The following is a 26914-nucleotide window of genomic DNA, read 5'->3' as shown; positions in this document are numbered from 1 at the left end:
TTGAATATTTAAACGAGAAGACCCAAGCTGTGCCACACATATGGTGTAGCAACTACACTGACCAAATCCTTGGCTGTGTCACACATATGGTAAAGCAACTACACTGAACAAACTCTTGGTTTTGTCACACATATGTAGACACCTTACAGTAATATACTCACATTGTGAAATGTGAATTACTTTCTTGTTGCTATCGACTACGTTAGTAAACAATATGTGTCGCTAAAATAGAAGAAAATTTTATTTGAATAAAAACACAGTAAAGAAACCAAATAGTGTTGTGATTTATTTGCTGGTCATTATGATATTGTATAGATAGAGATATTACGATAACTAATGTTTATAAGTAAGTTTATTCAGTTTTCATGTAACTTATCTAAGTCAACTTTGTTTTTCGTTAATCAATTTATCAAATCATCTTTTTGGAAGGGTTACATTTTGTTTAATTGTAGTGTTTGTTTGTATTGCTTTGACCCTGATGGGTTTAATTTTGCAATAAAGATTATGTTATATCTAAATAGATCGACATGTGTATGTAGTTGACACCTGTCGTGTAATTATTGATTAAAAGTTTCCTGTTACATAATCCTCTCAACAAATACACACATCGATCTACATGCGTAGTTCCCTGTTACATAATTGATAAACAATTGTGTTATTTGTTACATACATCTTTAATTTTCTGGGGCAATGTATCGCATGATACATTTTAATGTCAAATAACGGTTTATTGCTATATAGGCGAGGAGAGTAGAGGTAACACTTGGAAATATAAAGTTACAAGTAATAATGATCAAAATGATAGTAACATAAATAATATTTGTAAATACAATAAACGGTAGAATTTGTTATAATGTCACATTGAATCAAACGAAAATCTAGGTACGATCCGGAAAATAATATCCTGTCCGTACGATTTAAATTTACCGTGTCATATAACTACTTGAAAACATAAAATGGCGCGGGCAGCTTTCAAAACTTGTGAAATTTGTGTTTCAAGTCCTGGACATAATTACTGTGAACAGTGTGACCAGTTGTTTTGTGATGGATGTAAAATATCACACCTACGTACAAAGATGAGCAAAAAGCACACATTTCTAAGTGGCCCAAATATAAAACCGGAAGGTAAACAATATTGTAACGAACATGATGAAAACTTTATCTATTACTGCATAGAATGTAATACGCCAATATGTAAAATATGTGTAATCGAAAATCACAAAAAGCATGATTTTTCTGAAATTAAAACATTAACTGAAAAATACAAAGCTGAAGTTGAAAGAGAAATTAATATGAAGTTTAACAAACTAAAAACAAATATAATGGCGATCGACCAAGGAACAAATGCATATCAATGTGATGTCAATGCAGTCATTCTATCCATAAGAGAAGACGGCATACTGCTGAAGAAGCTTATTGATACAAAAGTTGAAGATCTTATCAGATCAGTGAAAGAGAAACACGCAACAAAACTTCAATCCTTACAGTCAATTGGCAATGAATTTAAAACTGATTTTGGTAAGGCTGATGAACAGCACAAGATATATCGAGACACAACACAGATAACAGAAACATCTAAATTGCTTCTTAAACTAAAACAGATAAAGTTACAAATCGCTGATGTAGAAGTTAAGCAGGTTCCTAACATGCCGTCGGTAAACTATGTTAAAAAAAGGGCACCAGCAGGCGAAATAAAAAAAAAAAAACTGCTAGGAGATTTAACATTCGGGTGAGTTTGTCTTAAATTATTGTTGGGTATCAATGTCTAGAAGTCATAAACTTTGAATATCTATACAAATTGCGCAACTTGCGCATCAAATTATAAGATTGATATATTTGATGAGTTTAAATCAACACCTGGAATACTGCATTTTCAGAAAATGTAAACCTTGACTAGATTTAATCACTACTAAATATTTATTATCAGTCTTATGTTGAGGAGAAATGCTTAATATCTTGTGACGATCACCGACGAGCTATTGTACCTTAAACTTCTTGGCTTAGTACAAAGTCCACTATCTAATCTTGCTTGATGGCAAAGAACAAAGATCAATTTATTTCCTTTCTGCTATAAATGAAATTTCCCTGTTCTATTTATATCTTTGGAAACTGTGGATCTAGTTATTAGAACTAGTCTTATTGGTATTTAATTATAAGTCATTGTGTTAGTACTGCACGGATATATCTTTGGCGGTATTACGGTGGGGTTTTATAATTATATATAAGTCCAATACTTGTATAGTAGATATCGAGGTGATCACAGTAACTTCTAAGTACAACATGGTTTGTATAGTATATCATTAACATTCTTTGATATTGATTTAGCTTAGAATAGCTAGGTGTGTTTTTGTTTGAAGATGTTTGTAATGTTTTTTTTTTTTGTTATCTTTATTACATGTTGCATGGCAAGGAAAATTATAAATTACTGCGAGGAAACAAAGCCTACATTCTGACTTGGCCTTTATTTAGACATGTAGATAGATAAGAAATGTTTTAAATTCGGACGAATTTATGAGGTAGAATTAAAGCAGTTATGTAAATGGAAGTTAAGAAAATACCTTGCATTTATATTTTTTGAACTCAGCTAATGCAGTATGATTCATAAACATTAAAATGTTGATGCACACCTGAAATTATCGATAGAAAGTTATTGAGAAGATAAAATTTGTTTTTTTCAGAGAAACTGTAAAAAGAGAAGAAACCCCGAAACAACAAGAAAATGTTAGGTATACATTCATTTTAAACAATAAAAGGTTTATGTCTACATATCAGCATTTCTACGTCCAAAAATTGAATCGATTGTATTGAGATTTATATTGTATTGTCCTATGTTACTAGTTTCACTCCATTCACAGTGTTTAACCTGTAATTAATCAGATTATCCAAACAAAACGATAAATTTATGCATGTAATACAAAATTTGAAATTTCCATCTATAAATTTTAGTGAACAAACTAGTTTATCTATTTTATATATATTTTTTTCAGAGAAAACTTAAAACATTCAAATACACTATATTCAATAAATCTGTCAATAATCATGATAATGTGAAACATTTTTAAAATTTTGTAGCATTCAATTGACAGTAATCGAAAAGTAAATAATTACTTCAGATGAAGAAAAATCTTACAGTGAAGTAATCGATATTCAATTGAATACCCAAAATTCTTTCAAGTGATTGATTATCAATCGATAACTTTTGTCAGTAATTATGCCCATCCCTGAAGTAAAGAGCATTACGTTTACATTGTCATCAGGTTCTTATAAAGAGTACACATGTTTAACATATATGATAAAAACATAACTTATTACATTTGAATGTTCCTTTGGTAGTTTCCGCCTTTTTAAAAAAATTTTCCGCCTTTTTTGAAATTAGAATTACTTAGTTGAGTTATCATGTGATATTTTACACTAGTAGCACGATTTCAGTCTGAAACGGTCATTTTGGTCTGATCATATCTTAATCGACTGGATTTACCGCTAGAGAAAAACGTCAAGACTTTTAAGAACTTTAAGACGCCGTTCCGATCGATAGTCTGATCAGGTTAATCAGTCCGTTAAGGCATGTCAAGATAAACAAGACTGAATCTTCTAGCAAGCTGTTAAGATCCGTTACGACGGTGTCAGACCAAAACAGACCATGGATACAAAATTACGTTAAGAGGTTGTCAGACCGTGTTCAGTCGTGTTCAGATTTTAATAATTTGGACACAAAACGGGTGAAACTTTCCCAGTGTGTATCAGGGGTTGCTCCCCTTTTAAGAATAAAATAAAAATTAGAAAGAAGACGGTTTATGTTAACTGAAGTCTACCATGTCCACTTAATTAAATAAAAAAATAATCAATTTTAGTTCTTACTTTTTCCTTTTTAATTATTTAACATTTTTGATATTAAAAAAAAATAAGTATTTTGGCTCAAAGTCATACTGCTGCACAAACCGCTGCGAATTGAGTCAAAAATCAACAAATTGCCGAAATAATATTTGTTTATTGAATATAAGCATCTGAAACTTTATATTTAATGGTTTACAAGTGATTGCAAATAAATGTTTATGCAATTACACACTGGTGCCGTGGTGAAAAATTTGTCAACTTGACGCAACAGATCATTTGTATACCCTTAAAAAATTACGGATGTCAGGATGAACACTTCAAGTGAAAACGTGATCTAAATGTGTTTAATTAAATTTTGCCTACTTGATGTAACTTTTTAAAAAAAATATTGTAAATGAATATGCATTATCATTTAACTTTTTATGTTTCCTTTATAAATTTCATTTGAGTTATTGTAAATTTGAGGCAGGGAAAACTATTGAACGACAAATGCCAATCTTGCACAGTGCAATTCGGAAGAATCTTGAATTACTGTACGTTGTTTAAGGTGGCCTCGGAGGAGTCTCGATTGAGGCACGCTATCGTTGGCGCCATTTTTGTTGCTGAAGTCGAACAATCTATGTGGACAACCTGACAACTGAGGTGAATTACATCGGAAATAGAATAAACCCGTAAGTAATACAGATTTTTCTAAAGGAAACGATGTTTTATTGCCACGGGTCTTATTATATCATTCTTAAATACGAAAAGGTATTTGCTCTAGATATATTGCAATTTGCAGAGCTAGAAGCTTCTTTCAGTTTCCGCACTCCATCATAATATTGATGACTAGGCAGTGAATTTCGTGCTAATAAATGTTTGAAACATCACCACCTCCGTCTGACTCAAACATTTCTTGTATTCACACAACATCATCTCATTTCTGAACTTTCTAAAAGAATATGAAATATTCACTGACTTCGCTTCGAATTATCAACTGTATTCTACATAGACGCCTTGTTGACACTAAAGAAGAAGAAGAAGTAATGTCAACTGTCATTGATATTTTTTTTTACAATATTTGAATATGTAGCTTTTTGAAGGTACACATGTAATTCAGACCACGAGCAATCCTCAATCATAGAAGCATGGCAAGGCAAGGAAATGTTGTCATACATATATATTAATAAATAATTTGAAAAATAATTAAAAGATATAGACTCGTATTTCAATCTTCATGTACTTTGAAAATTTTATTCTTAAAAAGTATTAACGCAGTCCTTCAATTTTTCCTGAAGTCTCTGGTGGAGCTTCACTTTTCCCTGTTTGGCTGTCAGGGGTCTCTATAATTCTGAAGTTCCGTGACAACTGATGCGTTGTTCTTCTATCTCATTTTGATATACTTTTTTCTCCCCTTTATATTTCATTTGCATATGAGCATGAGGCAGACATTCTCTGTATAGTAGCTTTGCTTACCAGACTATATTCTCTAGTTCTATTTGTAAATATATATATATAGTTAAGGGCATTTACTCGAGTGACCGTCAGTTGCTGAATTCCGACTCGAAAAACTTTGACACGTAAACTATTTCTTTTGACTGGGAGGAAATTATTTTCTTACCCTTGCCATGAATCTTTATACAGACTGATTTACCCGAACTTGCATGTGCATGATTAAAAACAGTATCTTACATGGTCTAAGAAGCATAAAAAAACAGTAAAATGTGCTTGCCTAAATCAAAAATTTCTTTTTTGGAGAGCTGTAAATTATGATCATATATAAAAATTGTTGTTGTTTTTAAGAAAGGAAAAAATAGGGTGTTGATATTGATTTTTCTATAGATAATTTTGATTAATCACTTCTAGTAATATTAATTTCACAAATGGAAAGGTTTCATAGCAGATACATGTACTTTAAAATACTTAGCTAGCACTTATATGGTTTCAATTTAAAACTATTTTATTCATCTTAGCTTTTTTGTACATGTAATATCCGTTCGGTGACACTGATAGGTGATTTATAGATATCAGTAATAATAATTATAACAACTATCGTCCAAATCACACACATCTTCAAATAGACTGTCCTTATGCAAATTAAAATGTAAGCTTAGCACCATCAGTTGAGAAAACATTGTTGATATATATGTACATGAATTGATAATCTAGTAGCAAGATTTTCGCAGATATAAGTTTGAAGTGGGTGCAGGTGTATATATGTATGTATCACCTTGACCTAAGGTTAGGGGAATGGCTGGGATCCTGCTTACATGTTTAACCCTGCCACATTCTGTATGTTTGTGCCTGTCCCAAGTCAGGAGCCTGTAATTCAGTTGTCGTTTGTTGTTGTGTTACATATTTGTTTTTCGTTAATTTTTTTGTACATAAATTAGGCCGTTAGTTTTCTCCTTGTACAAAGGATTGCACTAATACACAACAGCAATTCATACCTGTAGTTTCAACAAAGAAAAAAAGGTGTATAGCTTGCTACATGGTATATATGCTCATTGTTGAAGGCTGTTCACCTATATTTGCTAACTGCAACGATATTTGATTGCTGGTGGAGATTGTATGAATGGTAATCATACATGTACCACATCTTTAATATGAATTAGCTGGACATTTAGTTATTGAAGATGAGAGACATACATTGTCATTGTAAGACCTAAAATTATGATTTATTTGGAGTCCGATAATACAGGACTACTGGAGATAGATGTAGGGTGGTCATTAAGGAAACTAATTGCCATGGCCATAGTCAGAGTAATTTACTTGTTTTTGTTACTATAGAAAGATAAACAAAAGGTGTATACATATATATTCTAGTTTGCTCATGGTTGTATGCTGTTCACCTATACTTGATTACTTCTACATCCTTTGGTCTGTGTTGGCATTGTCATATTGTAAATCATACCATATCTTCTTACTATTAATTTAAACACACTGATCAAATTAAATAGCTGGCATGGACTCCGGGGTCATACTTCTTCAGAATCATGGGGAGAAGTGACTTCTTTTTTTGAAACTGATAGAGAGAAGTGGTGAGATTTGAAAGAGAAGTGCTCCTTCGCTTGCTGCGCTACAATGTTTGGGTTTTACTATAGTATAAAGGGTCATATGTCAATAATGTTCTTTTTATATTGTTCAATTCATATCTGAGTATACAATTTAAGTAACAGTTCAAATCCAAAGTTGTTTAAAGTTAAAATTCTTGTATAAAAGCTACCAACTAAATGTCTAGCACTAAAAAGATTTTTTTTTTATGTCAAAAAGGTAAAGAAATTATAATTTATCAATTATAATTCAATTAAAGAACTATTTTAAGGTTGAATATCATGTTTATGGATTTCCATCATAGCTGGTCCGTTTCCGATCGGTAGTTAGTAAACAGTCAGTGAGGGACTAAGAAAATTTACAAAAATAAACGATGTTTGACAAGGTATTTGGAAAGGAATCTGACGTTTCTAATGCAGTAAAGGGATTAAACATTTACTGGCGGCAACTTTTATCACGTTTAAATGAAGTAACAAACTTATTTTGCCGCCAAAAGTTAGATTGATGTATGCTCTCGAGTAACAAGTACAGGAAGTGCATGAAGTGATAAAAAGTTGTCTTTTTATTAAATAACCTGCTACACACTGTATTTAAGTCAAAGCTTTAACATCTTTTCTTAACATGCTTAACAAAATGAATCGTTTATGTCTGAATTTCTTTAATACTCAATAACAAATTGATGTTTCATCGACTTGGTAAAAATTGAAAATGTCTGATGATAAAAGCGACTGAAAACGAGTATGGTGAACAACAGTTTGACTAGATTTCGCTTTTGACGGTTGGGCAAAGCAAAGTGACAGAGGGGAAAGCGACTTTATTGCCCTAGTCGCCTGCTAGCGTGAGCCCTGAATTGGACATTGTGTTATTTTAGAATCAGACATATGACCGTAAGATTTATTTCTAGTCAATTAGCACAAATCTACTGGAAGTCTAATTATGCATGGCAGTCATTTAAGACAATATTGTATTTTATCTTTAACTGGCCACATTCCTAGCTTAGACAATCAAAATAAATTTGCATTTCCCCCTACTTACCCAATCAATAATTTTGGGCCTTCCATCTTTTGAGGACATTGTATAGGGCACTATAAAAATTAAGCCATATTGTAAACTTGGATATGTATGATGGCTCGTTTCGAAGCTGAGACATTTTCACATATGTGGTTAAATTTTCGGGGTACGAAGTGTAATTCATTTTTCCGTAAATTAGCATACCCCGAAAATCTTTTCGTGATGCGGCTCTTCATGGTAAAAAGTCCTTTTTTTTACACAATAATTTCTTTGAAAATTTAATACTTTGAATACATATAATAACTCCATAGTTTTTACACATTTATTCTATGGTCCTATACTTTCCAGATCAACACAAATGGTTAAGCTCAGTCACTTGTTAAAAATAGAAACATGTCCAATATCACTACACAGAGAGTTTTGGTTACACACAAATTTTGTGTTCCTCAATTGGATGGCGCATTAGGGATATTGACCCAATTGAATTGTTTTATATTTTTCATGTCGGGGCCTTTTATCATGTTTATAGCCAACCACACGGTATGGGATTTTCTCATTGTTGCAGGCTTTATGGTTGCCTATATTTGCCTAAATCCACGTCATTTGAAATTTGGTGGGTAGTACATGTAGATGTATCAAGGACAATGTATGTCAATAAGAACCATTATCTGTTTAGGTACATTTAAGAATTCTCATGGGATTTATAGAATACTGCAGACATTTTTTGGAAAGTTTGCTATAGCAACACTTTCCTAAGCCATCGGCCTCAAACCAGAAGTGGACAGACTATCGCAAATGTCCTACTCAAAGATGTTTTTGAAATTTTGAGTCCTATTGAAAAGATTATAGCTTGAATAAAAAAGGAATGAATGTTCACCGACAATTCAGATGAATTTAACTTCATTTTAAAAATGAGTATCACAAACACTACTTCGCGGATTTTCCATGCGCTGAAGAGCAAATCAAAAGAAATCTACACGAGACATCGTTTAAATCATGAATATTTCATAAATGAACATTTTCCAGCGCAATTTGTACTACGTACGATATTTACAAATGTTTATTATTAAATATTAAGTAAAAGCCAGAGTGTATCGAAAGAATCCAGTATGACTGACATTACTGAAATGCAACATGTTTATATTTTGACCAAGCCGTCGGATAATTGACAAGTGATAATAGTTTGATTGAACAATTATACACAGGTGACAGAAATACTCGATAATCATATGGCTTATGTCACACGCCAAGGATGAGTAAAGGTAAATACCGGCTATGATAGAAAAGTGCATGTTTTTGTCAAAACATCGATCGGAAGGTTTTGATGCCAAACATTTGAAAACTTTTAAATTCAGCTATTTAAATACTTGCTACATGTATTTCACATTCCAATGTGGATTTAAGGACCTTCACTCATCCAGCATGCTCACAGTCACGTGGATCAAACTGACAGCAGAAAAACATTGACTCAACATGCTCAACGATAGTTCGTATCACAGCCTCCTCAATGTTACGATTAACAATTACATTTGTACACAAATCGTTATAAGGATAAGGCAGACAAGTCAGCTTCTACTTAGAATACCTCAGCGTATCAAGTCAAGTGCTGTAGCAATCATTTACAATGATTAAATAAAATCTGTCCATGTAATAGCAAAATGACTTTCTTAGTGCTTAACCATGCAGTTGCAGATCCAGAACTTTTTTATTCTTACACTTTAATTTTATTCCTGGGTCATTATGATTCATAAAGATTGACCTGTAATTAACAGTGTGTCATCTCTGAGACAATGATTACTAGTATATCAAATGAATGGCTGAAAACCAAAAATCTCAAATGTTATTGCCTCAATGCTAAATTTCACAGCATCAACTAAAATGTGTTACAGGGTTATAAGCACCTCTATGAATCTAGTGTATATAAACTTTTTATTCCTGTCGTCATACTGCTGTTTTTATGCCCCCACCGTATGAAGTTTTATATATAGGAAGATGTGGTATGAGTGCCAATGAGACAACTCTCCATCCAAGTTTCAATTTATATAAGTAAACCATTATAGGTCAAGGTACGGCCTTCAACACGTTACCCTTTTTCTTCTGTAAGTATATGTACGTCCCTTACTTGTACGTACGTCCGTACATCCCAAAATTGGTTTCTGTTCTCTTAAATTTAGTTTGCCTAAACCAAATTGTATGAAACTTATACGCAGTGCTTATTACTTCAAAACACAGGTCAAGTTGAATTTTGGTGGCGTTGATTTTACAATTCTAGAGTTATGCTCCTTTAATCTTTACAAATGGAAAAGTTGCTGGAATTTTTTGTTTACGATCTCTAACCTTAGTTTGTCTCAACCAAATGTTATGAAACTTGTACACAATGCTCATTATCACAAAACACTGATCAAATTTGAGTGGTGTCAGTTTTACTGTTCTAGAGTTATGCCCCTTTACAAATGTAAAAATTGCTGGTTGTCGTTTGTTGATGTGTTACATATTTGTTTTTCGTTCATTTATTGTACATAAAATGATAAATTAGGCCGTTAGTATTCTCGTTTGAATTGTTTTACATTGTCATTTTGGGGTCTTCTATAGCTGACTATGCGGTATGGGCTTTGTTACCTATAGTTGTTTAATTTTTGTGTCATTTGGTTATTTGGGGAGAGTTGTCTCATTGGCAATCATACCACCTCTTTTTTTTATATTTTCACCAACTTGCAAGAAATTTTGGTGAACTGTTTATATCTATTGGCATGAGCTCCCTTTCGATTTTTATAAATTTCAAATTTTATGTTTCCAAGGTACAGGATTTTATTCATAAAAAAGGTTTTTTTTTCCAGTTTTCGGACAATAACTCAAAAATGCTTTCAGCAGTTCTCATAAAACTTTGGTAAATGGTTTATATCTATTGATGTAAGCTCTCTTAAGAATTTTTTAAATTTCTAATATGACATTGAGAAGTAATTGAACTTAATTCTTTGAAAATGTGATGGGCGTATCCTGTGCTCATGACGCAGCTGTTTATTAGTAATCTGACTATAAACATGACATACTCACCTTCAAACATCCTAGTAAACCCTGTTAAGAACTGTCAGGAACAAGCATAACCCTTTTTTCCCCTAATGATATGTTAAATTGCAACATAAAACAATTATATATATATATGTATAATGAATGCCTCTCTCTCTTGTCTCATTTAGGTTACTACATGTACAAAGTGATGGTTCCATTACCTTAGATGATTATGGATTTTTCTGGTTATTTTGATATATGTGGTAAGTACAATGTCCAAATAATTAAAAAGGTCAATTATTGTTAATTCTGATAACTGAATTTCTCTTATGGTTGTGGCCAGCTGTTATCAATTTCTTGCATGAAGAGATATTTCTCGTATCACACTGTACTTAGTGTGATACAAAAAAGTGATATGAAAATTTATTTGATTGGATTATTCAGCATCATGAGACAATATTACAACGTTTCCATTGGTTATTCATTAGGTCATTGATAACTTTCAAAGGTTAAGACTGTACATTTCTTCTGTGGAAACACACATATATATGTGATTTCTTCAATAATATACAAAAAATTAACTGACACACTTTTCAACTGGAGATCTTCATTTTGCCTATATTTATTACTTTCTGATGTGTTCAAAAAGTTTTAAAATGCCCGATGTTCAATTTTGATATTGGAATAGGACATATATATGTCAGCATGCTGGTACAAAAATGTATGTGCAAAAGACTAAGGCACGATTTGCGGGATTATTAATTCATCACAATGAAAGTGTTGACCATAAGCATGATAAAAGAAATAGTTTTCACAACTTGTGAGAATTGGATATGGCTTGATACCAACTCTCCTTATTGTCTCGCCTTGACGGAGTCAAAAAGCGAGACATAGGTATGCTGTTTCCGGCGATGGCGGCGCCAACAATGTATTAGTTTGTGATTAGGTCTAGTTCATGGTGAACCACTAGTGGTAGGTCAATGATATTTGGTATGCAGTTGTATTAGCATTGGCACATCTCATTACCATGGAGATTATTTGGCCCCGCCCCCTCAGTCAAGGTCTTTTGACTTTGAAACTTTGCTTAGTTTACATGTATTAGTTTGTGATTACACGTAGGTCAGTTTATGGGGAACCACTAGTGGTAGGTCAATGATATTTGGTATGCAGTTGTATAAGCATTGGCATATCTCATTTCCATGGAGATTATTTGGCCCCGTCCATTCATTCATGGTTTATCACAAAATAAAACTACATATTATTGACCCCATGCCCTGTAAATTGTTTATTTTATACTTTTTATACAACCGTAAAAAAAATTTTGCGGTCGTATATTGGTATGACGTTGGTGTCGTCGTCCGAAGACACATTGGTTTTCGTACAATAACTTTAGTTTAAGTCAATGTATCTCTATAAAATTTTACCATAAGGTTCAATACCACAAGAGGAAGGTTGGGATTGATTTTGGGGGTTATGGTACACACAGTGAAGGTATGAGGGGCCAAAAAGAGCCAAAAATAAGCATTCTTGTAACATCCAGACAATAACTTGTGTGTTAGTGTATGGATATCTCTGACATTATACCACAAGGATCCATATCTCAAAGGGAATGCTGGGATTGATTTTGGGGGTAATTGCCTCAAAATTTTAGGAATTAGGGGCCAAAAAAGGGGCAAAAAACAAGCATTTTTCTAGTTTCATGACAATAACTTGTGTGTAAGTGTATGGATCTTTATGAAATTGTACTACAAGGTTCCATATCACAAAGGGAAAGCTGGAATTGAGTTTGCGGGTAATTGCCCAAAACGATAAGGAATAAGGGGCCAAAAATAAGCATTTTTCTAGTTTCCAGACAATAACTTGTGTTCAAGTGTATGGATCTCTCTGAAATTGTACTGCAAGGTACCATACCACAAAGGGAAGGCTGGGATTGATTTTGGGGTTATTTGCCTCAAAATTTTAGGATATAAAGGGTCAAAAAGGGACAAATAACAAGCATTTTTCTAGTTTCACGACAATAACTTGTGTGTAAGTGTATGGATCTGTATGAAATTGTACTTCAAGGTTCCATATCACAAAGGGAAAGCTGGGTTCTTGTGTAGGAATTTGGGGCCAAAATGAGCCAAAAATAAGCATTTTTCTAGTTTCTAGACAATAACTTGTGTTCAAGTGTATGGATCCTCTGAAATTGTACTGCAAGGTACCATACCACAAAGGGAAGGCTGGGATTGAGTTTGGGGGTGATGAATCATAGGGTTTTTTTTTTCGGTCCAAAATTAAACTTAGTTTGATTTTTTTAACAAAAATTGAATTCTAGGGGTTCTTTGGTATGCTGAATCTAAACATGTTTTTAGATTTTTGATTTTGGGCCCAGTTTTCAAGTTGGTCCAAATTGGGGTCCAAAATTAAACTTTGTTTGATTTCAACAGTCTTCACGATGAACTTTTAAATCTACAGGTCCAGTGCTCAATTTTTGGAAAGTTTTAGTTATATTCTGTTGGCCTGTAGATATGATTTTTACAGGCCCGAGAGCAATTTTACAAGCCTGGGCTGCTGGGCCTGTGGTTCAGAGTGAAGACTGTTTCAACAAAAATTGAATATATTGGGTTCTTTGATATGCTGAATCTAACCATGTATTTAGATTTTTTATTTGTGGGCCACGCTATCAAATTGGTTCATATTGAGGTCAAAAGGGTCCAAAATTTAACTTTGTTTGATTTCATCAAAAATTGAATTATTGGGGTTCTTTGATATGCCAAATCTAACCATGTATTTTGATTTTTAATATTGGGTCCTGTTTTTTAAATTGGGTCTACATTAAGGTCCAAAGGGTCCAAAATTTAACTTAGTTTGATTTTAACAAAAATTGAATTCTTGGGGTTCTTTGAAATGCTAAATCTAAACAAATGTTTAGATTTTTGATTATGGGCCCAGTTTTCAAGTTGGTTGAAAATGGGGTCCAAAATTAAACTTTGTTTGATTTCATCAAAAATTAAATATATATGGGGTCCTTTGATATGCTGAATCTAACCATGTATTTTGATTTTTGGGCCCCGTTATCAAATTGGTCCACATTGAGGTCAATTGGGTCCCAAATTATACTTTGTTTGATTTCATCAAAAAGTGAATTCTTTGGATTCTTTGATATGCTGAATCTAACCATGTATTTAGATTTTGGATATTGGACCATTAAAAATTTTTAAGTTCTTAGGCCACATTCATTCTGTGTCAGAAACCTATGCTGTGTAAAATATTTAATCACAATCCAAATTCACAGCTGTATCAAGCTTGAATGTTGTGTCCATACTTGCATAACAACTGTTCAGGGTTCGACCTCTGCGGTCATATCAAGCTGCGCCCAGCGGAGCATTTTATTATAATATGTATAAATGCTTTACATTGTTATGAATCTAATATGATAATTTGAGTCAATTGGTGAACATGAATTTGACAGCTAATGCCCCTTAAGAGATTGTATTCCCGGCATTATTTTTATTATTCAATAATGGTTGTATTATAAACCAGATTCAAAATACCGTTGCTGCGCTTGGTAAAACAAATATTCAAACAAAAAGTAGAGGGAACCATTGGAGAGATATGTTGAACTGACTTGTCTACCTGACCATCAGGAAAACACTATATTAATATATTACTATTCTGTGTGGATTTTTGCTCATTGTTGAAACCTGTATGGTGGCCTATAGCTGATAACTTCCACATCAATTCAGTCTTTGTTGAGAAGTTTCTTATTGGCAATCATACCACATTTTATTTTTTATATTAACTACAGTCATAGAAATTAGAAAATCACAGATGGGCCATGTTCTGTAACATCAAAAATATTAAAAGGAAGACTTGATTATGATATTGTTGCCTTTGGCAATTCTTTTAATAAATACAATGTGGAATATATATTGATGATCATATGTCATGTATGTATATATATATATATATATATATAAATATAAAAATGTATATCCTAATTTATCCTTCCTCTCTCATTTAATCATACATATCAAGTTTTGTAAAATTTACAAAAAATCAATACATGAAAGTTTTGGGCACTCTATTTTAGACATTTATGAAGTTCAAAACTTGTTAACATATTAAAAAAGAAACATGAGAAATATAATGCCACAATTTTAAGTGCCATAATCATTAGACTAGCCCTACAATTTATCTTTAATGTTCATACAATTTTATCTGATATCAGTCTTTTAGGTTTTAAAGTAATATTCTTTTCTTTGTGCAATTTTTTTTATGAGCTAATATTAAGATAACTCATCCAAATTTGTTTCCAGTGATGGCACGATAAGACATTTCATTAAAAAATCCTTATGAACAAAGTATGGTTTCTCAAAATACGATGCCATGCCAAAAAAAAAAAAACTGCTGGGTTACACAACATGCACAAACAAATCTTTTTCTAAAATGTAATTTAAAACTTCAAAATTGAACAATTTGAATTATGATATATTTTCAATTCAAAAAATCATAGAACAATCTTGCTTAAAAAAGTTACTTATAGTTAACAGAGGCAGTTGGATAGGTATTCAATACTTAATTTATATTGACCCACTAAATTATAATAAATAACATGTGATAACAGAAATGTAATTATAATAAATAACATGAGATAACAGAAATGTAATTAAAAAAAACAACATACATTTACATGATAAATGAAATCGACATTTAAAAATGTTGACAATAATGTATCAGTTTTTTTTCCATTTCTTCATCAGATGAATTATCATCAGATGGAACAGTTGATATTTCATCAGTTGGAACAGTTGATATTTCATCAGTTGGCTCTGCATCTAAGTCTTGAATGGGTGTTGCTTCATATATAGTATTATCAGTATCATGGGACTCTTGATGAATTTCTGCTATAACTGTAAAGTTGGCTCCAGCAGTTTTGTTTGCTTCAACAGGTGTGTTGGCTTCAAGGTCTGTGTTGTTGGTGGTAGCAGAATCATCTTGCTGGTTGAATTCTGGTTCTCGGTCATGATCAATTGTCATCAGGTCTGTGCTTGTTTGGTCATCGAGGGGGCAAGTTGATTCACCTCTGAAATTTAAAAATTCTTATTAATATCTGAATTTAAAAATTCTTATTAATATGTTCATGTTGAATAATTTATACACCATTGTTCTCAAGTAATGGTCTAAAGTTTGATCTATTTGAAAATGGAAATTATGATGTTTCTGTGCTATCCAAGATGGTCGCCAGCTGGGGACTTGATTTACCATAGGATCCTATGGACATTACATAAGAATGTCTTCTTTTAGAGAACCACTGTATGGAATGAAACCAAATATGGCATGAATGCTCCTAATGAGGTGCTTACCAAGTGTTGTTACTTTGTAGGAAATCCAGCAACCAAAATGGCTGCCAATGGGGAACTTACATTTGTAGTTTAAAAAGCACCCTATGCGAAATATATACAAATGTCTTCTTCTAGATAACCTTAATTATGGAACGAAACCAAACATGGCATTTATAAATGTTCCTTATGAGGTGTTGATCAATTTTTGCTACTTTGTTGCCAATTTACTGTTCAAGATGGCCACCAGGATATTTATTTAAATACAGGGCCAATTTTAAACCAGATTTGGCCTCAATCATTATTAAGGTAACTGTTATGTCAATCTAGTCTTACATGATTTATAAATCCAAAGTAGAATCAGGTGAGCGACACATGCTCTTGAGAGCCTCTAGTTTGTTGTTGGGGATGAGATATCGATATACAGGATATAAACCATGCCATGTCCTGCCTGCGATTAACAGCCAGATAATTTGTCACCGGTATTTTTGGCATGATATATTTGTATAAAATTACTGGCTATGCACTTTGAAAATTTCCACTCCAAATAGCGTCAAGCTTTTTTTACAATGCATTTAGTTATAAATTGATTTTGATTTAAGTTTCCTTACCTTTTTGTCTTATTGAGCATCTGACGCACTGTTTGTCCCTGTGTCACAGCTCTTTGTCTGTAATGTAAAAAGTAAAATATAATAAAAGTTGTACACATGTACCAAAATAAATACAGTAGTGCCAATTACATTAATTTCGTCAATATTCTCATTTGTTGTGTAATTGTATGCAATCCACCACTTAGGCTGACAATGGGTTACAATTAAAAATTAATAGTTGGAACTTGAAAAGCTTAAGATGTCACACTTTTTATGCCCCTGCAACTGAAAGTTGGGGGGCATATTGTTTTACCCCTGTCTGTCCGTCTGTCCGTCTAATATGGGTATATAGTTATTCCGCATAACTCCCCCTGCAGTTTGAATGCTAGGAAAGTTTTCACTTTGCTGGCTATTTGTTCATATATTGGAGATGTGCATGTGGTCAGGGTTTTGATTTTTATTAATTGTTGTTCTTTTGGAGGATACTTTGTCATTTTTGGAGTATTGCAATGCATAAGGGGTGCATTGCATTTAATTTGAGTTGAACTTTGTCATTTTTGGAGTATTCATTTGTATAAGATGTAGTCCTACAGTCATGACAGTGAACCATAAACTTATGTGCTCCAATGCTCAACTTTGTGTTTTTTAAAATAAAACGAGGGCATCATTTGTGTCTCCCGGACACAATAATATCTCAGAGAAAATCTCACATTGTCTTTGTTATAATACAATTACTTCAGAGTGGAAAGGAGGTGGGGGCATCACTTTATCTTGAAATTAATTGTGTTTATGATCATTGCAATTGGTTAGCATGAAAAAAGTAGATGATAGCCAATTCATCACTAATTAAATTGAAAATTTCGGTTAGACCTGGATTCAGGAGGGGGGTGGTATAAAGTGAAAAAGCTATCAGAATGATTAAGTCTTAATTGATAGTCGTTTGATGATGTGACTTTTTTGCTAGTTTCTAATGCTGACTGTCATTAAACTAAAGTGATTTCATGAAAACAATTTGTTTTACGTACTTGAGGTTACCATAGTATTGTCTGTTGACTTTCACCCTTCTGATAGCCCGGTTCAACTTTTTGTTGGTTTTTGGTGATGACCGTATCTCCGGAAACATCTCTCTAACTATTCCAATAGTCTTGTGTCTGTTGTCCGACACTTCATCTAGGGTTCTTATGGCTCTCTGCAAATGTAAATTAATTTTGATTTTATTTAACCTGAATAACAAATTTATCCAGCTTTATATAGATTATGCTGTTGGTTTTCCTGTTTGAATGGTTTAACACTAGTCATTTTGGGGCTCTTTTACAAACATGTTGTAACTTGCTCTTCGGTGTGAGCCAAGTCTCCCTGCTAAAGGCTGTACTTTGACCTATAATGGTTTACTTTTTATACATTGTGACTTGGGCCAAATAAAAAAATATGTGTGTTTCCTATTTCGCCACCTACCCTAAATTAAAGCTTAGAAATAACCTTGAAGCTTTTTCAGTGGTGTCACTTTAACTGTTCTAGAGTTATGCCCTTTATAAATAGAAAAATAGCAAAATTTTTAGTTTCCCTTCTCTATCTTAAGTTTGCCTCAAACCAAATGTTATGAAACTTATACACAATGCTTATTACCACTAAATACAGATCAAGTTTGAATTTTGGTGGCGTCACTTAAATGGTTCTAGAGTTATGCCCCTTTATAATGGAAAAATTGCAAAATTTTTAGTTTCCGTTCTTTAACTTAAGTTTTCCTCAACCAAATGTTGTGAAACTTATACATAATGCCTATTACCACAAAATACAGATCAAGTTTGAATTTTGGTGGCGTCACTCAAACCATTCTAGAGTAATGCCCCTTTATAAATGGAAAAATTGCAAAATTTTTAGTTTCCGTTCTCTAACTTAAGTTTGCCTCAACCAAATATAATGAGAATTCTACACAATGCTTATTACCATAAAACTCAGATCAAGTTCTTATTTGGGTAGTGTCCCTTTATAACAATATAATATGCAAGCGGGGGCATCATCTGTGTATACACAATCCACATTTATTTTTCTCTTGATTGAAGATATTGACTTAATATTTGTTATAAAGTTTACACCATGACAAGTTATAAATCAAGTTAAAATTTTGTCGATCCTGCGACTTTTGTCGCAGAAAACTCGACATAGGGAAAGTGATCTGGCGGCGGCGTTAGCTAACCTTTTAAAAGCTTTATATTTTAGAAGGTGGAAGACCTGGATGCTTCATACTTTGTATATACATTGTAGATGCCTTATGTTGCGAAGTTTCCGTCAGTCACATGTCCAATGTCCTTGACCTCATTTTCATGGTTCAGTGACTTCTTGAAAAAAAAGTTAAGATTTTTTGTAACATTAAATTCTCTCTTATTATAAGTAATAGGATAACTATATTTGGTATGTGCGTACCTTACAAGGTCCTCATGCCCGTCAGACAGTTTTCACTTGACCTCGACCTCACATCATGGATCAGTGAACAAGGTTAAGTTTTGGTTGTCAAGTCCATATCTCAGATACTATAAGCAATAGGTCTAGTATATTCGGTGTATGAAAGGACTTAAAGGTGTACATGTCCAACTGGCAGGTGTCATCTGACCTTGACCTCATTCTCATGGTTCAGTGGTTATAGTTAAGTTTTTGTGTTTTGGTCTGTTTTTCTTATACTGTATGCAATAGGTCAACTATATTTGGTATATGGAAATATTTTATGATCTTTATGTAGGTCGCACAGGTTTTATTCGACCTTGACCTCATTTTCACGGTTTATTGCTCAGTGTTAAGTTTTTGTGTTATGGTCTGTTTTTCTTAAACTATAAGCAATAGGTCAACTATATTTGTTGTATGGAAGAATTGTTAGCTGTACATGTCTGCCTGCATGGGTCATCTGACCTTGACCTCATTTTCATGGTTCATTGGTCAATGTTTAGTTTTTTGGTTAATGTTAAGTTTATGTGACAGTGGTAATAAAGCTTTATATTTAGGACTATCAACATAATATCAATGATTAATAAAGAAGGCGAGACATTTCAGCGTGTGCACTCTTGTGTTCCAATACAATGAATTTGTAACTGGTAGTGATCTACATGTATGTATTGCCATGCAATACTCACAGAAGGCTTGTTTATTTATAAATGTTGCATTATAATGATTTTAGTAAATATCAATCACACAATTCCAAATTCACTAAAAGCTGTCTTTTCTTTCAGAACTTGGGAAAAGTGAAAGGACACAAAGAAGAAAACAACAGAAATTTTTTAATACCATCAGTAGTTCAATCAGGAAATCGTCATACCTGAAGCCAAATTTTTTACCAATAGAGAATAATGATGAATCCCTTAGCGAAAAACTTCAAGAACCACTATATCCGGGTTGTCGTACAACACTGCTTGACTCCTTGTTTAGACACTTTATCAACTTTAGCGCAAACAATGGAATGTCAAAAACAGCACTAAGCATGTGCCTTAAAAATGAGAAGACAGTGTTGCCAACTCCCAACTGCCTCCCAGAATCATACAAAGATGCATATCAGCTGATTAAACCAATGATTATTGAAACAAGAAGATATGATGCATGTGTAAATGACTGCTTGCTTTTCTGTAAAACAAATGACAATGACTATTCATTAGACAGAGAGTGTATGAAATGTGGTGAGACACGATATAAAGCAGAGTCCTTAAGTGCACGCAAAACTTTCACATATATGCCTATTGGACCAAGACTTTCAAGGATTTTTGGTAGTGACAATATATGCAAGATTCTGTATTCGAGACAAGATCTATGCAATGGAAAGCTAACAGACATTGTTGACGGAAAGATATACAAATCTTGGTATAAAGATGGAGGTGTTTTTCAGAACATGGAGGAAAGTTGTACGGTTCCTTTGGCACTTTTTTGTGATGGGCTTAATCCACACAAAAGTATGGCAACTCAAAAATCAATGTGGCCATTAATCCTCACCTGGCTCAATTTGCCTGTAAATATCAGAAATATTTTAGGACCAATGATGTTAGTTGGCATTGTACCTGGTACAAAGACAGAAGAGCCAAAAAACCTAGATCCATACTTGGACCTTTTAGTGGATGAATTGCTAGAACTGTCAGATTGCACAATGTTTAATGCCTACAGAGGAGCCCCTACATCAGTCCGAATAGCACTCCTGCATTACATGTGTGATATTCCCGCATTCAGCAAGATTTTGCATGTTTCAAGCCAGGCTGCACTCCGTGGTTGTCCTTATTGTAAAGAAGAAGGATTCTATTGTAAATCATTACACAAAGTTGTTCACATCAATAATAGAGCTTACCTACCAGAAAATCATCCCTTGAGAGGGGAAAAGAATGACTTTGCTATCAAAGGTGAGGACAGAACAATGAAACCAGAGTCGTATACAAAAGAAGAAGAATTAGAAATCAGAAACAATTATGATGAGCTTCCAAATCAAAATAGAAAATCTCTTCTACAGAAAAAAACAGGACTTAAAGGAAAATATAGTTTCATGAGACTGCCTTATCATAACCGTCAAGAACAAATGCAGCCTGATGGCATGCACACCATTGCAGATGTAATTGGCAATCCCTTTGGCCTCATAACTGGAAAAGATGATGGGAAAAAGGTACGAAATGGAGAAGAAGAGTTTCATCGATTTAAGGATTCATGGAACAGCAGTACCAGTAACAGTGTTGAGGAAACAGACGCAGGAAGCAAGAAAAGAAAATCAAATACAGAAAACGGGAAAAAAACTAAAAAAGCTAGAGTAGAATCAAAGACAGCAGAAAATGATGATCTACCCCCAGCTCCATGGAGACTTGATAGATCCAGTGTTAAAATTGCTGATCAAAGAGCCATGTCATTGGTGTATTCAACAGGATATGACTACCACCCAGACCAGCATTTGTCAAAGCCATGGACACTGAGGACTATGCATGGAAAACATCAGGTAATTAGCTTTTTATATTGTTGTTCTTGTTAAGAGAATGATAACATGTAGATCTGTGACTGCACTAATGCTTTTTTATGCCCCACTTATGAACAGTGTGTTTTTCGGTCTGTGCCTCCGTTTGTTTGTCCTGCTTCAGGTTAAAGTTTTTGGCCATGGTAGTTTTTGATGAAGGTAAAGTCCAATCAATTTAAATCTTAGAACACATGTTCCCTATGATATGATCTTCCTAATTTAAATGCCAAATAACAGTTTTGAACCAAATTTCAAGGCCTACTGAACATAATATATGATAAATAAACTCATCATAGATACCAGGATTAAATTTTATATTTAAGCCAGACAAGCGTTTCGTCTACAAAAGACTCATCAGTGACGCTCGAATCCAAACATTCCTAAAAGTTTTGCCAAATACAGCTAAGGTAATCTATTCCTGGGGTAGAAAAGCCTTAGTAAGTGAGTTGGGCATCTGTGTACTATGGACACATTCTTATCTTTATTTTCACTTTTGCCCGCCAAATACTCAATTTGGAACAAATTAAATTAAGTTAGCAAGTAATTTTTGCACATGGATTGGACCTATGCGGTATGGACTTTGCTTGTTCATTGTTGAAGGCCGTACAGTGACCTATAGTTGTTAATTTCTGTGTCATTTGGTCTCTTGTGGAGAGTTGTCTCATTGGCCTGTACAAAAATGTGTACTTTTCAGTGAAAATGGACGTCACACTAAAATGCAAAATATTATTGAATTAAGATATTAATGAATTAAAATTAAAAAAAAAAAATACAGAGGCTCCTTAATTGGGACAAGGGTTAAATATGTTTTGTGATATCTAAACCATCACCCATACCTTTAACCAATGTAGAATATACAAACACACAACAACACGCACAGTAAAACTTAGATTCCGATGTTGTCGGTTTATGTGGTTTGTCAGCGGTCAATGCGGTATGGGCGTTCCTCATTTTTGAAGGCTGTACGGTAACCTATAGTTGTTAATTTCTGTGTCATTTGGTCTCTTGTGTAGAGTTGTCTCATTGGCAATCATAGTGATGATACCACATCTTTTTTTAAGTTACAGGTCAAGTTTTAATATTGGTCCAGTCTGGTGATTTTGTGCAGAGCTATGGTCCTTGGTATATTGTTTACACCATGACAAGTTATAGATCAAGTTAGAATTTTGTTCCATTACAATGAATGTTTAACAGGTAGGGGATTATGTATTGCCATGCAATACTCACTGAATGCTTGTTTGTAATGGTCTTCATTGCAATTTTAAAAAATCAGACAATTATAAATATTTGTTGGATGTTTAATTTTAAAAATGCTGCCACAAGATTTCAAGTATACATGTCATGTATGTAGGTAGTTGATGTTGTAATACTGTTGTACAATTTGTGAATTTTGTTTTCAATTTGACAGTTTGATAATTACACTGCATTCTTCTTATATTTTTTATATAAAAGTAAATTTTTTGAGTATTTTTTGTACCCACATGTACAATGTATGCATGCCATGCACCACACAAAACAATAGACCCTCTGAAGTATTTGACCATTTATTTGACATTTTCAGTTTGTAACCAGTGGAGCTGCACTTTGGTGTCTACGAGGACTATTGCCCACTAAACAAGAGACAACATTAGGGAAGCTTTTTAATGTGATTGAGTTGCTGACCAGTGAATCTTATCATGAAAACGAATTGGAATACATTATTGAATCTACAAGTGAAGCTGTTTCATTGGTGGAAAGAGATTTCCCTATTGCATTACAGGTATGAGACAAACTTAATCAGAATGTGCATTTAGTTTTATCTTCACAAAAGATAAATGTCAAAATTGGCTGTGTTAGCTTTGAAAGTACAAATGTAATATGGAGTTCAAAAAGTAAAGATAAAACTTTTTAGTTGTATAATTTAGAAATTTACATATTCAATAAAAAGATTGACAATAACAAGTTAGATTTTAATACACATTGAAGTATTCTGTAGTTAACATTCTAGTTTAAACCAGTGAGTTCTCTGACGTGTTAAAATATATGTATCACTGCTTTGCTAATTAAATAGTTTCAGTCATAAAAAAATATGAATCGTTTTCACATTAAACTGATAATAAGAACTTTGGTAAGTTTGTCTATGAGGTGACTTACTGTAACTAACATCTAAAGTTCAAATTAGGGAGATTGATGCAACTATTGATTACTACACAACCTTCAACAATGAGAAAAACCTGTGTTGTAAGATATAAAAGGCTCCAACGCATTATTAATATCAATGAATTCAACTGATAAAGCAGGTAAATACATGATACACTGATGAGTCATATTATTAAGGATGTATGTACTAATGTGAGGTTTAGGAATTTGTGTCGGATCTTGGAACTCCTTGAATTTTTTCCCAACAATACAGGGTAAAATATTTCGCCCCATAACACCCATTTTTCTTTTCATATACAAATTAATTAGCTCTTAATATTAAAGTCATTTACCAAAATTTAAGCAGCAGCTTTGATTTTTTTTTTTTCTTTCGAATTGTGATTTGTGGTATTGGTATTTGCAGTGTTCTGTGGTTTGCTAAAGTGTATGTCATATTTATTTTAACCATTACTGATACATTGTATTTTGTTTATGTTATAGACTATTACAACACATCTACTTCATCATATACCAGAAGGATTTGCAAATTTTGGTCCTCTTTATGGGAGGTGGTTGTTTCCATTTGAAAGAGTAAACAGTTGGATAACCCGTCAAGCTTTAAATAAAAACAAGATTGAAGCAACAATCATGGAGACTTATGCTGTAAGTATATGCCATATTAGACAACTAAATAATTATATTTCAGTCCCAACACCAGATCATTACCCAAGTATTCTTTATATGAACATGAAAATTTTTGTCACAAGATTTTCATGTCAATTTTTATGTTTAACGATTTGAAATTAACAAGATTATTATAAATTATAAAGTATATCAATGAAGGAACTAAAAGAAAACATGAAAAAATGTAGGGTCTTTGTGATTGTTTTCAAGATATAAGCCGTTGAAAACTTGGCGGGAAGTGAATCCCTCTAGATTTTTTATACATTTAACATAGGCATCAATTTTTCTTTCAAAAACTATAAGAATAACGGATTTTTAAATAAGGCCTCTTAAACTATTTGTTGTAAAAAGATATAAAAAGAAAAGAAAGGGTTTGGTAACAGAATGTGTCAATGGCACTCATTACATCAGTAAAAGCAGAGGATTCAGAATAACAGGCAAAAATTCAAAAGCAAGGAACATTCTTAAGCTAGATTTTATTTCATGGTTATATTTTTAAGAAGTAATTTTCCTACCCTTTTTTTCATTAAATGTACTGTCATGACAGTCATAAAGCAATGGAAAACCAAAACCTTTTCGAATTTTGTTTTAGGCGACAAGTTTGATTTTGACTGTTTTTGATTTGGAAAACGATTATATGAATGTATAATCTTATTTTATATTTAATATCAGAAATCCAGTGGACCCGTTCAGGTCTTCCATGTTAAACCTTAAATGAAATATCCATTTTTATACGCCCGTTTACGGGACGTATTATGGTATACTGTTGACCGTCCGTCGTCAACATGTCGGACATGAACTCAAAAAGCTTTAACCAATATGCATGAAACTTTGGTGAATTGTTTATATCTATTGACGTGAGCTCCCTTTCGTTTTTTATAAATTTCAGATTGATCATTTCTGAGTTTTGGGGTTTTATTCATTAAAAAAGGAGGGATTTTCCAGTTCTCCTGAAACTTTGGTCAATTGTTTATATCTGTTGATGTAAGCCCCCTTTAGAATTTTATAAATTTTAAATTTTACATTTCTGAGTTATGGGGTTTTATTTATTAAAAAAAGGGGGGATTTTCCAGTTTTTGGACAATAACTCAAAAATGCTTTCAGCAGTTCTCATGAAACTTTGGTGAATTATTTATAGCTATTGATGTAATCTCCCTATTGATTTTCATTTTCATTGAGAAGAAATTGAACTTTATTTGATTTTAATCTGACAACAGATTTACTTAGTATTGCACAACAGCAAGAAATCTTTAATTGAAGATAAATTCAATTCATATAACCAATTTCAAGTTCTTTGACTACATTTATTCAGAAACCTATAATATGTCAAATATTTAATTACAATCCAAATTCAGACCTGTATCAAGCTTGAATATTGTGTCCATTTTTGCCCCAACTGTTCAGGGTTGGACCTCTGCGGGCATATCCAGCTGTGCTCAGCGAAGCAGTTTATTTAAATTGTTTCTCATGGTCATTTTTTATTTTTTAGATTTACGATTGGTGTGTCTACATGATAATGTCTGGAAAGGTCAAACAAGATGATATTGACATTGGTAAACTAGAGAGACTTCTTTTAGAAGATGAAAAAGATGACAGTTGTAGTACAAATGAGAAAAAATTCTCTATTGATGATAACATTTTGAGGGAAATGGCCAATATTTATGACTTTTGTTTGATTTCAAGAATGAGAAAGGAAGGCAACGAACTTGCTTCATGCACAAGATCCTATGGAAACACTGGCAGGAAAATCAAATTTTCACCTTATTCTAATAACAAATCTTCAAATTCATACGTGTATGCTGTAGATCAACAGCCAACTGATTCATTTCTTGACAGTATGATATTTGGTTCAATTTGTAAGATTTTTGAGCATGTTTGGAGAGGACAAACATACACCTGGGTTTTACTGGATATACTTGATGATGTTAGATATGAAGATGGATTCTGGAGTGTGTTAGAGAGTAAAACCTCACAGAAAGCTGTTATGTTGAAAGATGTCAGTGCTCCTCAGATTGTTGGGAGAGAAAATGATCGACTTCATTATGTCAGTACATGTATCTAGCTTGTAATTGATCAGTTTTCTTTTCTTACAATGTATATAGACAATGTTTAAAATTTCTCCAAAACTGCTGTTAAAATTTTACTTCCTTGATACCAATGAGTATTAATGTTAAATAAAAGCTCCTTTTCTTAAAAATACCATAAGAATCTTTGTTTCAGACTGAAAAGGTCAATATATTTACATGAAATAGAATATTCTGTCCATATTTACACATATAACTGTCTGAATACTGTTAATTCAGAAATTATTGCATGCATTTATTATTGCGATTTTGTCATTTTAG

General features: G+C 32.9%; 1 protein-coding gene across 1 annotated transcript; it reads left to right on the top strand.

The window, feature by feature from the left end:
* Positions 1-20027: 20027 nt before the first annotated feature.
* LOC127714043 (uncharacterized) lies at positions 20028-26631 on the top strand. The gene is made up of 4 exons (XM_052219990.1): positions 20028-21752; positions 23329-23526; positions 24387-24548; positions 26059-26631. Exons 1-4 carry the CDS (start codon positions 20250-20252, stop codon positions 26629-26631), a joined length of 2436 nt encoding a protein of 811 aa, XP_052075950.1. The 5' UTR covers positions 20028-20249.
* The last annotated feature ends 283 nt before the right edge of the window (positions 26632-26914 follow it).

Source organism: Mytilus californianus, unplaced genomic scaffold (genome assembly GCF_021869535.1).
Source record: "Mytilus californianus isolate M0D057914Y unplaced genomic scaffold, xbMytCali1.0.p SCAF_9, whole genome shotgun sequence".
Classification (NCBI taxonomy): Eukaryota; Metazoa; Mollusca; class Bivalvia; order Mytilida; family Mytilidae; genus Mytilus; species Mytilus californianus.
The sequence above is the reverse complement of the archived record's forward strand: the minus strand, read 5'-3'. Positions and strand labels throughout refer to the sequence as shown.

Excerpts from the sequence above, each read along its gene's own strand:
- LOC127714043 (XM_052219990.1), top strand. The coding sequence starts at position 20,250 with ATGTCAAAAACAGCACTAAGCATGTGCCTTAAAAATGAGAAGACAGTG. Across the intron at positions 21,753-23,328 it reads CTATGCATGGAAAACATCAG|TTTGTAACCAGTGGAGCTGC; the intron begins GTAATTAGCTTT and ends TGACATTTTCAG. Across the intron at positions 23,527-24,386 it reads ATTTCCCTATTGCATTACAG|ACTATTACAACACATCTACT; the intron begins GTATGAGACAAA and ends TTTATGTTATAG.